Here is a 13153-nt window from a genome sequence, read left to right as displayed (position 1 = left end):
TGCCAGGAAAGCACAGCCCCTCCAGTGACAGCTGTGAAACAGTCCCAGCTCTGCCCCAAACCAGTACCAATGCAGGGGGAAAACCTTGGAGGGTTTTTTTTCTCAGCCCCACCCTGGCCAAAAGGGCAGAACTGGGGCTTTTCTGCACTGATAGAATTTTTGCTTCATGCTTCATGGCATTTGTCAAGAGAAACTGCTGACTGCACTATCTGGGTTTCTGAGCAGCCTCATTCATCAAACCACAGCAAGTTTCTAGGTTTTAAATGTCACGGTCATGAAGAGGTGGGAGGGAGTAGAGCCCTATGTGGGGCTAAGAGTAATTCACTAGTTCAAATGACAACCCACTCCCTCTATTCCCTAGCGGTCCAACAGCCTAATAGGAAGAGTTGCAGACAAGGAAACCCATAACATCACTTCTCACTTGATTTTTGGCTTACTTCATGTGCTGATGGAAACGGTCCCTTAAGGCAGTTTAACTTCTTTTTTTCCTCCAGTGGTCTGCCGGAAAAACTTGGACAGCACAACTGTTGCAATTCATGATGCTGAAGTTTACTGCAAATCTTGCTATGGAAAAAAGTATGGCCCGAAAGGTTACGGGTATGGCCAAGGGGCAGGAACGCTGAACATGGACAGGGGAGAGAGGCTGGGCATCAAGCCCGAGAGGTGAGTGAACTGATGGGGGGAACGTTCTTTCAGGCTGGATTTTAATAAGTTCTTGTTGTCTGAAATAGAAATGCTGCAAAATAGCCCAGAAAAACTGAGAGCAGGGTGTCTAACCTGCAGTGCACAAAGCTTCCTCTGGTGACTGTGTGAGTAGGCAGCGAATGAGGCAGCGTTAGTGCAGATGAAGATGCACTAATCCTATGCACGAGCCATAGGAGACTGGATTACGGAGCTGCTGATGACTCTGCCCAAGCCCGCAGAGATGACCGTGAGCCTCCAGTCGCTGTGCTAAATAAGCTGCAAAAGCAGATGTTCAACAAGTCCTGGCAGGGGTGGATTCAGAGAGCTGAGAATCTGGGGCTACAGGAACAATGAATTTTTAAGTGGCAAATGAAAAAACATTTGTGCTTAATTATAACCAAACCCAGAAGGCCAATTAAATAGGAAACATTCCTAATCTGATTAAGTTCTTGCTGTAAAGCAAAGCATGTGGAAAGAAGCTGAGTTATGCCTCACAACTTACTTCATCTAAGTTGCCAAATTATTGCTTGACATTTGTATGATGTATGCTCTCCAGCCAGATCCAGTGATCAGCTCGGGTTCCAGATTATGATCCATGGACAGGAATTTAACAGAGTTATTTGTGGTTTAGTATCAGATAAATCCATGTCCTGATACAGAATTCAGCACTTCTCTAGAAGTGAAAAAGCACGGGCTTCTCAGAAAACTAACTTTTACCATAGCTTCTTTTTATCCTTTGAGGCATGGCCTTTCTCTTCCTGGGTTTTGAGTTTGGTTTTTTTTTTCTTGTCTTTTTCCCTACCAAGAGTGATTGGGTAGCCTTGCTGTTAACTGACTTCTCCAGTTTTGCAAAAGTACTGTATTCTGTGCTGGGTGTTGGATGTTGCTCTGTTAGTGTTGTTCAGAAGAGCAAGAGTCATGTAGTAAAAGACAGCAAATGTCCCGTTTCTTTCAGCACACCCTCTCCCCACCGACCCACAACAAATCCAAACACTTCAAAATTCGCTCAGAAGTTTGGAGGGGCAGAGAAATGCTCTAGGTGCGGAGATTCTGTTTACGCAGCAGAGAAAGTAATAGGAGCTGGAAAGGTAAGGAACTGTGTCTGCCGTTTTGTACCTGTGGACTTAAGTGAGCAAAGGATGGTATGTGGGTTCCAGTAGGGAACAAACTGCGGGGCAGAGTTACCTTAAAATTGCATTTCTTAGCGTTGGAAATAGTCAAATCAATTAACTTAACAGAAGAAAAAGCACTTGAAATGCAGGGTGATGAGCGCTCACCTTGGATTTCAGAGGTGAAGCTTTGCTGTTGTCTCATGCCAGAGATTTGAAGCAGACTACAGGAGCGCTCTCCCTCCAGAAGAGGGAACAGTCTTGTGGTGTGCAGCTTATGATGGAGGTTGAATGTTTCAGCAGAAAGGAGATGTTCTCTGAAAATACCCTGTAAAACTGTGTGTCACTCTGCCAGCTGTCTGACTCGTCACAGAGAGCCAAGATCTCCTCTGAATTGACCAAAGGAAGCCCAAATCTTTCCAGGCGCTGCCCTGAACAGAATGCTGTGTGGATTTGGGGTCTTTGGGCCACTTGACGAAATGCATGTTTTCATCTGCTCTTGGTACACTTGAACTGGTTTTTTATTGCACCAGTCATCTGTAAACAAAACTGATGCAGGCATCTCCAGTTAATGTATTTTTTTTACCAACTCAAGTATTCTGTGTATTTAAACTATCTTTTTTCTCTTTTTTTTTTTTTCCCTCTAGCCATGGCACAAAAACTGCTTCCGATGTGCCAAGTGTGGAAAAAGCCTAGAATCTACAACCCTAACTGAAAAAGAGGGAGAAATCTATTGTAAAGGTGAGGAAAGAAACAAAGATTGTTTGTTTATGGTCCAAGGAGATGTATTAGAAGGAGGGAATTTATTTCTGGTATAAGAAACTTTCAGGCTGCTGTCAAGATGGAAGTGCTTTAGAAGTCATAGAAACAGAGCTGAGAAATGACATAAATATTACTAAAGCTGCCGACATAGCTTATACCTGCATCAAGCAAAACATTACATTCTGAGAAATGCAGGAGCAGCAGCCCATGCCCTCTGCCTGGGTCAGAGAGTAGATCAGAGTAGGGGAACAAGCTAGCAAGCATCCCGCCATGCTTTCTTCTGTGGTGTCATGGATATCAACTTGATCCACGCGGTGGTTTGATGACATGTGACTGAACAGATAGCTAGCTACAGAACCAATGTACGAATTGCTCTCTCAGAGCAGGCTGGGAGCTACACGGACTGAACAGCCATGGCAATTGAGTTCAGTCATGGCAGTTACGCAGCTTAATGAAATGTTTTTAAGCATCGCTTCTGAAAGGGGATGTTCTGGTGATTAACGGGAAGCGGCTGAGGGGCTCAGCTTTGGCAGGGCTGTTAATTAAGGAGCCAGAAGCCTCAGCTACTACATGTTCATCTTTTTCGCAGGTTGTTACGCAAAGAACTTTGGCCCCAAGGGATTTGGGTATGGCCAGGGAGCAGGTGCCCTCGTTCATGCGCAGTGAAGAGGCATGGCTCAAAACCCCTTATGGCTCTGCTGAGATCCTGCTACAAGAAACAAGAGTTTCCTAAATGTTACTAACTACTGTGAAACAGATGATAGTTACTGTAGGGCTTGGGCATACCTTCATCAGATTTTTTTTTTTTTTAAGAAAAATCACTGCTTTTTTTCTTGCTTTTTGTATCACACTGTAACACTTCTAATACTGAGTACCACTTCAATAAAGCTTTGCTTGTTGATATATCCTAAAGCCAAGTGTTAGGTGCTTTGTCAGCAATAAAAGATAAGGGGAGTGTTGTTGGGGGACTTGAGGGGTGCAGCGGTGGAGATATGATGCCATAGACTTGGAGAAGACCCTCAGTGAAAGCCCAATGTGACTGAAACCTGGACATAGATAGCACTGGTCATGGCCTTCAGAGGTGAATAACTGTCTTTCAGGATCTCTCTGTTATGTGCATGTGCAAGGCAACTAGCTGCTCACTGCACAGGAGCAGTGACACAGCTCTGACAGTGATGGATTGTAAGTATCTATTTGCCTAAATGGCTCTCTGGCTGTGCTATAGAATCTCTAGTGAAAGGAAAACAAACCCTTTCTGCTGTAATGTTTTGTGGCATGGAGCCTGCTTTGGTCTAGAAATGTTACTATGCACATGACTTACTGTGCAGAAGGAGTACACTACCGAGACAGCTGCAGACAAATACCATCCCTACTCAGCAGCTGGCCAGAATCTGGACTACCACATCAAACTCAGGTTTAAGAGTAACTGTTGACATCTTCTTGGTGGTGCTAGGACCCTCAGTTCCCTGCAGATGGCAGAGGGTTTCAGCCTTTTGAGAATGGCATCTGACACGGTAGCTGCAGCACAACGACAGCAGAATAAAATTCCGTCTTTAAACACTGGTAGAAAATGTGACTTGAACTCAAGTTAATGGGCAAGGAGTAACAGCAATTGAACACAGAATCACAAAATTGTTTTGGTTAGAATAGAACTTTAAGATCATCAAATCCAAACATTAACCCAGGATTGCCAAGTCCACCACTAAACCATATCCCTAAGGATCATATCTACATGTATTTTAAACACCTCCAGGGATGAGGATGCCACCACTTCCCTGGGCAGCTTCTTCCAATGCTCAATAACCATTTCAGTCAGGAATTTTTTCCTCATGTCCAATCTAAACCTCCCCTGGTGCAACTTTAGGCCATTTCCTCTTGTCCTGTTGCTTGTTACTTGGGAGAAGAGACTGACCCCCACCTCACTCCAGCCTCCTTTCAGAGAGCAATCAAGTCTTCCCTCAGCCTCCTTTTCTCCAGGCTAAACAACCCCACTTCCTTCTGCCATTCCTCATAGGACTTGAGCTTTGCCAGCTTTGTGCCCTTTTCTGGACATGCTCCAGCACCTCAATGTCCTTCTTGCAGTGAGGGGCCCAAAACTGGACACAGCATTCAAGGTGTGGTCTCACCAGTGCTGAGTACAGGGGGACAATCACTTCCCTCCTCCTGCTGGCCACACTGTTCCTGATACAAGCCAGGATGCTATTGGCTGCCTTGGACACCTGGGCACATGCTGGCTCATATTCAGCTGGCCGTCAACCAACACCCCCAGGTCCCTCTCTGCTGGGCATCTTTCCAGCCACTGCTCCCCAAGCCTGTAGCATCGCAGGGGGTTGTTGTGGCCCAAGTGCAGGACCCAGCACTTGGCCTTGTTGACTCTCATAATATTGGCCTTGGCCCATCGATCCAGCCTGTCCAGATCCCTCTGTACCCTCAAGGAGATTGACACACACATCTAACTTGGTGTCATCCGCAAACTTACTGAGGGTGCACTCAATCCCCTCATCCAGATCATTGATAAAGATGTTGAAGAGAACAGGCCCCAGCACTGAGCCCTGGGGAACACCATTTGTGAATGGCCACCAACTGCATTGAACTCCATTCACTGTCACTCTCTGTGCCCGACCATCCAGCCAGTTTTTTTACCCAGCAAAGAGTACACCCATCCAAGCCATAAGCAGCCAGTTTCTCCAGGAGAATGGTGTGGGAGACATCAAAAGCTTTACTAAAGTCTAAGTAGACAACATCCATACCCCTTCCCTTACCCACACAGCAAATGCAGTGTAGATTGACTCCGTACTACCAGCTGGCTAAAAGCCGTAAGAGTTAGGGGTCTTGGTTCTGCTACACAACTCTTTAGGAACTGCTGCTAATAAAGGTCTGTGATTAGGAGACAATTATTTTGCCTTAAGCCAGATCTTGAGAGGAAAGCTCACAGAACTTGGCTCCTGTTAGGGGCTGGAGCAGCTCCCAACACAAGCCTGTGAGGCCTGAGCTGATGGCACCTGCAATTGCACTTGTGAAGAAAATGAGAGTCACCTCCTCAACAGGAGACCTAGGACCAACCCACTACAAAGGCCTGATGTGAGAATAAGGTGTGTAAGCCTAAAACAATTATGCAACAAATCACCCAGTTTAAGGCAACTTGCTTTATTTTTCTGCGAGGAACCAACATTTAGTGTGAGCAGCTTCACAATTTTTATCATTTGTTTTTCAAATCTAGTCCTAAGTTTCTTGAGCATCTGAAGCAGACCTTCACAGGTGCGTTCAGGCTCCTCTGCCAAGCTCCTTTTGCAAAGCTAACAGCTTCCTGTTTCCTGCAGTAACGAGGAGGCACATGAGATCTGTGCATCAACACCTCGTAAAAGCACAGGCTGTGCTCAGGGAAGCAAGCTTGCGCTCCAGCAGGTGACAGGTGGTTGTAGGAGTGTCTCACATCCCTTCCAGTGAAGGGCATCCCATTGCACAACAAGAGCTTCACTAGAGACCAACCACATCTTTAGGAAGGAACAAGCTCTGTCCTGGTGGCTTTAGCCCACGTGGTGTTCTGGGGTGGATGGGCAGGTTGAGTTTCAAGTCTCATCGTACCCAATAGAATTTAGTTAAAGAAAAAAAGAAATTTGAAATTCTCACTAGTTTTGGAAGCAGGCTGATACTTCTTGGGGGAAAAATCATCCAAACCTTTACAGAGTGAATTTATGGAGGCACATTCAAGGCTGGGAATGCTGCACTAAAAGAGTAAGCAAGTGTGTCTGTGCAGTCTGAGGCAGAGTTTCAAGCAATATCTCTGACTGTGGTCTGAGGCAGTGAAGCAGTGGAAGCCAAAAGCCTAAGTAGAAAAATACATACTGGTCAAAACAATACACAAAGAGCGTTTTGTGCAGGTTATGAAGGAACCATGTGGATATGAGGAAAAACAGCCAGCTCAAAATATGAGCCAAGAGCTCGTACAGCTCACAGAGAGGGGAAGATTACAACTGAGAAAGACAACAGCAAAGGCAGCAGCAGCGCGCATTCCAGGTGAGAGTAAGACAGCAAGCAACAGCACAGCCCAGAAAACCTGGGCAGAAAGCTTTCGTCCTGCTGTGAAACTGTCTCCTATTATTTGATGTAGCTACTGTAGTGAATCTAAACCCACCACACTGTGACCAGAGCAGGCAAATGGAGCGTGGTACATCAGCCAGAGCATGGAGCAGTGGTTCGCGTGGCAGTTTACATGGAAGGGTACGCAGGAATGGTGCTGAAAGCTCTGCCAGCTCAAGAGGTGCTGGTCATGATGTTCTCAGAGGAGCTTAGCTATGGTCGCCGCCCATCAGAAAGCTCTGTCCTCTGCACTCACCAGAACAGACGAGGCAATCCAGATGGAGCTCCCGCAAAAACTTGAGGCTGTCCAGGTCTCAGGTGCAGGAAGTGCCAGAGCCTTTCACTGGTTCTGGGTGGTAGCAGTGGAGCAGCTGTGTGTAGTGTGACCAGGTGGACAATCTGCTCAGCTTGGTGGCAGAGCTGTGAAAGGAAGTAGAAAGGTTAAGGAGCCTCAGGGAAGCTGAGCAAGAAATAGATTGGTGGAGCCAAGCTCTGCCCTCCCTGAGAGGGAAACAGAGCACACACCAGAAAATACCCGAGTTCAAGTGCACCCCGTATCCTCCCCTCACCAGGCTGAAGGCAGCAACTTAAATGGAAGAATGAACAAATGAAGGTGAGTCCATGGTCAGGGTGGCAGGCAAACCTCCTCCTTGCCCTCCCAGGTGCATCTGTACAACAGGTATGAGGCTTTGGTTGTGGAAGGCTAGTCAGTGAGGAAGTGGGTGACTGTCCATCTACACAAAAGGTGCATCCAAGGCCAGAAAGTCCTACTCCTTGTATCATGACCACCTCAACGAGGAAGAAGAAACATGATTTAGCTGTATACGACTCCCTTCTGAGGGGATCAGAGGGTCCAATATGCCAGGCAGACCCTCCTCACAGGGAAGTCTGCTGCCTCCCTGGGGCCCCAGTTAAGGACATCACTAGACTTCCTGGCTTAGTTTGGCCCTCAGATTATTACCCATTACTGACCTTCCGTGTAGGTAGGGAGGAAGCTGCAACCTGCAGTCCAAGAGTGACCAAAAGAGATTTCAGGGCCTTAGGACGGTTGGTGAAGGAATCTGGGGCACAGGTTATTTTTCCCTCTCTCCTTCCAGTTGTGGGCAGCAAAACTGGAAGAAACAGATGGATCCATCTATTAATACATCACTCCATGGCTGTTGTGACCACCACAATTTTAGGTTTTTTGACAATGGGGTGGATGGTCTACATGACACCAGGCTTGCTGGTGTCAGGGTGGGATTCACCTTTCTCAAAGGTGGAAGAGGGTCTCTGCTCAGGAGCTTGTAGGGCTCATTGACAGAGCTTTAAACTAGGCTTGAAGGGGGAGTGGGATAATATCAGGCTTGCCTGTGCCTCTGAGGCATGCTGGGGACACTGCAGCACAGTTGAAGTCTTTTAGAGATAAGCCAGGCGCTCCTAAGGTAATAGGAGCCAGCAGGGAAATATCAGTGAAATATCCCAAAGGGATTAAGGGGTATTCCTCTAAGACAGTGACATGGCCAACAGCCCAGCTGAAGAGCCTCCACACCAACGCACACAGCCTGTGTAGCAAACAGGAGGAGCTGGAAGCCACTGAGCTGCTTGACAGCTAAGACCTGATTGCCGTTTTTGAAACTTGGGATGAATCCCATGACTGCAGTGTGACTATTGATGGCTACAGGCTGTTCAGAAGGGACAGGCAAGCAAGGAGAGGCAGAGACATTGCCCTCTACATCAAGAAATGGATGGAGTGTGAAGAGGTGCCCCTGAAGAACAGCCACGAGCAGGTCAACAGCTTATGTTGCTGGGGACACTGCAGCACAGTTGAAGTCTTTTAGAGATAAGCCAGGCGCTCCTAAGGTAATAGGAGCCAGCAGGGAAATATCAGTGAAATATCCCAAAGGGATTAAGGGGTATTCCTCTAAGACAGTGACATGGCCAACAGCCCAGCTGAAGAGCCTCCACACCAACGCACACAGCCTGTGTAGCAAACAGGAGGAGCTGGAAGCCACTGAGCTGCTTGACAGCTAAGACCTGATTGCCGTTTTTGAAACTTGGGATGAATCCCATGACTGCAGTGTGACTATTGATGGCTACAGGCTGTTCAGAAGGGACAGGCAAGCAAGGAGAGGCAGAGACATTGCCCTCTACATCAAGAAAGGGATGGAGTGTGAAGAGGTGCCCCTGAAAACCAGCCACGAGCAGGTCAACAGCTTATGTGTAAGAATTAGAGACTGAGGCAACAAAGGGAACCTCGCTGTTGGTGTCTACTACAGGCAGCCTGATCAAGGGGAGTCTATTGAAGCCTTCTTCAGCTACAGGAGACATCATGCTTACAGGCTCTCATCCTGTTGGGGGTCTTCAGCCACCCCAACATCTGCTGGAAAAGTGGCACAGCGAGATGTAGGCAATCCAGAGGATTCCTGGAGTGCATCGAGGAGCCAGGTAATAGACAGCCCCACGAGAGGGAATACAATACTGGACCAATGCAAGTGAGCTCATCAGTCACCCTGACATCTGCTGGAAAAGCGGCATAGTGAGCTGAGGGCAATCCAGGAGACTCCTGGATAACTTCTTAAGCCAGGTAATAGACATCTTCACCAGAGGGAATATGATACTGGAACTGATGATCACCAGTGCAAGTGAACTCACCAGTAATGTGAAGATTGGAAGCAGCCTGGGCTGCAGTGATCACGCACTGGTAGATGTCACAGTCCTGAGACACATAGGTCAGATGAAGAGTAAAGACAGGACTCTGAATTTTAGGAAAGCAAACTTCCAGCTCTTCAAGGAATTAACAGGACCCCCTGGGAAATGGCTCTCAGGGACAAGGGAGCAGAACAGACCTGGCAGATCTTTAAAGATGCTTCCCATAGAAGACAAGAGCTCTTGATACCCAGGTGTAAGAAATCAGGCAAGGAGGGCAAGAGACCAGTGTGGCTGTGTGGAGACCTGCTGGTCAAACTAAAGTGCAAGAAGGAGCTGCACAGGCAGTGGAAGCATAGACAGGTATCCTGGGAAGAGTATAGGGACACTGCCTGGTTGTGTAGGGATGAGGTCAGGAAGGCCAAGGCGTAGCTGGAGCTGAACTTGGCAAGGGCTGCAGAGACTACTAAGAAGGGCTTCTGCAGGTACGTCAATCAGAAAAGGAAGGCTAAAGAAAGTGTACCCCCTCTGATGATCGTGACTGGCAAGCTGGTTATAACAGATGAGAAGAAGGATGAGGTACTCAACAACTTGTTTTGCCTCAGTCTTCACTGATAACCTCTCCTCTCACACTCCCCAAGTTGCTGGACTGCAAGATGGGGACCAGGGGGACAAAGTCCCACTGTAAGCGAAGATCAGGTTCATGAGCATCTGAGGAACCAGAACATACTGAAGTCTATAGGACCTGATGAGATGCATCCCAGAGTCCTGAGGGAATAGGCTGATGTAGCTGCCAAGCCAGTCTCCACTATACTTGAAAAGTCCTGGCAGTCAGGTGAAGTCCCTAGTGACCAGGAAATAGGAAACATTGTACCCATTTTTAAAAAGGGTACAAGGAAGACCCTAGGAACTCACCTCTACTCTGTCAGACTCACCTCTGTGCCATGGAAGATCATGGAACAGACCCTCCTAGAAGCTCTGCTAAGGCACACGGAGGACAGCGAGGTGATTCGAGACAGCCATCATGGCTTCACCAAGAGCAAGTCCTGCCTGACCAACCTAGTGGCCTTCTACGATAAAATGACTGTGTTGATGGACAGAGAGCGAGCTATGGATGTCATATATCTGTACTTCTGTAAAATCTTTATCATGGTCTCCTCAAACACCCTTTTCTCTAAATTGAAGACATGGATTTGATGGGTGGACTGTTTGGTGGATAAGGAATTGATTGCATGGTCACATCCCCAGGGTAGTGGGCAATGGCCTCATGTCCAGATGGAGACTGGTTACAAGTTGTGTCCCTCAGGGGTCCATGCTGGGACCAGTGTTGTTTAATATCTTCATCAATGACAGAGACAGAGGGATCGAGTGCACCCTCAGCAAGTTTGCAGATGACACCAAGCTGAGTGGGGCAGTTGACATGTTTGAGGGATGTGATGCCACCCAGAGGGATCTGGACAAGCTGGAGAAGTGGGCCCTTGTGAAACTCATAAGGTTCCACAAGGCTAAGTACAAGGTCTTGCATCCAGGTTGGGGCAATCCTTGATATCAACATAGGTTGGGGGGTGATGTGATTAAGAGCAGTCCTGCAGAGATGGACTTGGGGGTACTGGTGGATGAAAGGCTGGACAGGAGCTGACAGTGTATGCTCACAGGCCAGAAAGCCAACCATATTCTGGCCTTCACCAAAATAAGTGTGACCACCAGATTGAGGAAGGTGACTCTCCCCTTCTACTCTGCTCTGGTGAGACCTCTCCTGGAGTGCTGCATCCAGCTCTGGAGTCCTCAGCACAAGGATGACACGAACCTGGTGGAGATGGTCCAGAGGAGGGACACAAAAACGATCAAACGGATGGAACACCTCTGCTATGAGAACAGGCTGAGAAAGTTGGGGTTGTTCAGCCTGGAGAAGAGAAGGCTCTGGGTAGACCTTATTGCAGCCTTTCAGTACTTAAAAGGTGCCTATAAGAAAGGTGAGGAAAGTCTTTTTAGCAAAGCCTGTTGTGACAGGACAAGGGGTGATGATTTTAAACCAAAAGAGGGGAGATTCAGACTACATATAAGGAAGGAATTTTTCACAATGAGGGTGGTGAAACACTGGCACAGGTTGTCCAGAGATGTGACGGATGCTCCATCCCTGGAAACATTCAAGGTCAGGTTGGATGGGGCTCTGAACAACATTATCTAGTTAAACATGTCCCTGCTCACTGCAGGGGGGGTTGGACTAGATGACCTTTGAAGGTCTCTTCCAACCCAAAGTATTCTATGATTCCATGATTCTATGACATTAGCAGAGTTGGCAGGTGCAGTTTATGCTGACAAAAATGGGCATCCACACTGTGTTCATTTACCTAAGAACTTGCAATTCTTAGAAAAACGAACTGTCAAAGTGATTGAAAGTGATTTAAACCACTAGATACAAAGGGCATTCCTTTTATTTCCTGGAGGGAGTCATAGCAATAGCTCAACAGCTCCATACTGCTCTACATCCCAACAACTTATTTAATGACAGAACAACAAAGAAATGAATGAAAAAAGAAAACCTGGAACCATAAAGATGATATAACTGTCAAGAGAAATGAGTACCCTACACTGAAGTGCTTTCATTTGGTTACTGTCAGTTTTTCACTGACAAATAAAAGCTCAGCCAGGCAGGAGTAACGCTGTGACTCAGTCTGTTTGGAGCCCTAGTTCCGGGAGAGACTGGTTCTCAAAAGTACTTTGAGTTCATGATGTGGAGATCTTAAGCAGCACATAGGATTGAAGGCAATGTGAATGTGGCACTAAGTTTATAATACATGTCACTACCTTTATAAGATACCGCAAATAAATTCAAATTGGAACTGGTAGGTGCCATTTTTACTGGTTTCCATTCAGTAGCCAAAGGTTGATAAAAATCCAAATGCAAGCGATCAAGCTGCCATTGCTTTCACAGCAAAAAAATCTGATTTTGCTTAAAGGCAGCTCATGGGAGGTGCGAGGGAGTGAACTCTAATCAAGCCATAATGAGGGTGCAGAGGGCAGGCTGCTTCCCAAACAAAACAAACCAAGTAACCAGCTTTCAAGTCATGAGGATCCCCACCCATACCTCCCAAGAGCAGCAACTGCTCCAGTGGAGATCTTCAGCACAGAATGTCGTTTTTTACTGAAGAAAATGCCTCCCCCGGTCTTTGCCAAACAAATCAGCAGAGGCGAGCTTGGGCCCAGCCTCACCAGAACCATTGCTTGGGGAAAGGGAGAACAGCACCAACAATTCTCAATGTCAAAACTGAACCCACATCCAGCAGAAAACACAATTTTTTCTTCCCCTTAGGTGTGCTCTTAAGGCCTAGCCTTATACTTTAATACATATTGCTGGTTATAAACTGATTAAATTCTAGCCTGAACCTCATTTCTACCTCAATTCTAACCTTTAGCACAGACCAGAAGAGTCAAGGTATTCTGCCTCCTGAAAGAGCCAAGTAGGAGCACACATCTTGGTCATACCAACTAGCCCTATGTGGATGTCTCCTTTTCCCTTAGAATGTATCAAATGACATTAAATACGTATATCTGGCCACATGAAATGTTCCCTAGAAGGAATTCTCCCTCAAGAAACGTCACCTTGCTAGCATGCTTTGCTCAAAAGAAAGGAGTATCTAATTAGTGAATGGTAACTAACTGGTAGCACAAAGGTGTACTTTACCACAAGCCAGTGTAGTAATTCACAGGATATCACACCAGCACAGAACTGGATGCATGTTATCTTTTAAGACACCCCAAAATCTTTCCAGAAAGACTTTACTAAAATAAGATGCAAGACAGCAGCTATTTTCTCATCGTACAGCCTCTGAAATTGGACAGAAAAAACACTTTGTGAAATCACATCCCAAGTCAAGACAAACACTGCA

The 13153-nt window shown here is 46.7% G+C and overlaps 1 protein-coding gene across 3 annotated transcripts in view; it reads left to right on the top strand.

Annotated features, from left to right (window-relative positions):
• CSRP2 (cysteine and glycine-rich protein 2) overlaps positions 1-3467 on the top strand; it is a 5184-nt gene extending 1717 nt beyond the window's left edge. Inside the window, exons 2-6 of one of the 3 annotated variants that reach the window (XM_010140627.1) lie at positions 495-654; positions 937-948; positions 1640-1772; positions 2441-2534; positions 3145-3467. In XM_010140627.1, the coding sequence (XP_010138929.1) occupies positions 495-654; positions 937-948; positions 1640-1772; positions 2441-2534; positions 3145-3221 (476 nt within the window). In that variant the 3' untranslated portion in view covers positions 3222-3467. Of the gene's footprint in view, positions 1-494; positions 664-936; positions 949-1639; positions 1773-2440; positions 2535-3144 lie in introns of all 3 variants that reach the window. The other 2 variants (XM_010140628.1, XM_010140629.1) reach the window with 2 other exon arrangements.
• The last annotated feature ends 9686 nt before the right edge of the window (positions 3468-13153 follow it).

Source organism: Buceros rhinoceros, unplaced genomic scaffold (genome assembly GCF_000710305.1).
Source record: "Buceros rhinoceros silvestris isolate BGI_N320 unplaced genomic scaffold, ASM71030v1 scaffold10367, whole genome shotgun sequence".
Lineage (NCBI taxonomy): Eukaryota > Metazoa > Chordata > Aves > Bucerotiformes > Bucerotidae > Buceros > Buceros rhinoceros.
The sequence above is the reverse complement of the archived record's forward strand: the minus strand, read 5'-3'. Positions and strand labels throughout refer to the sequence as shown.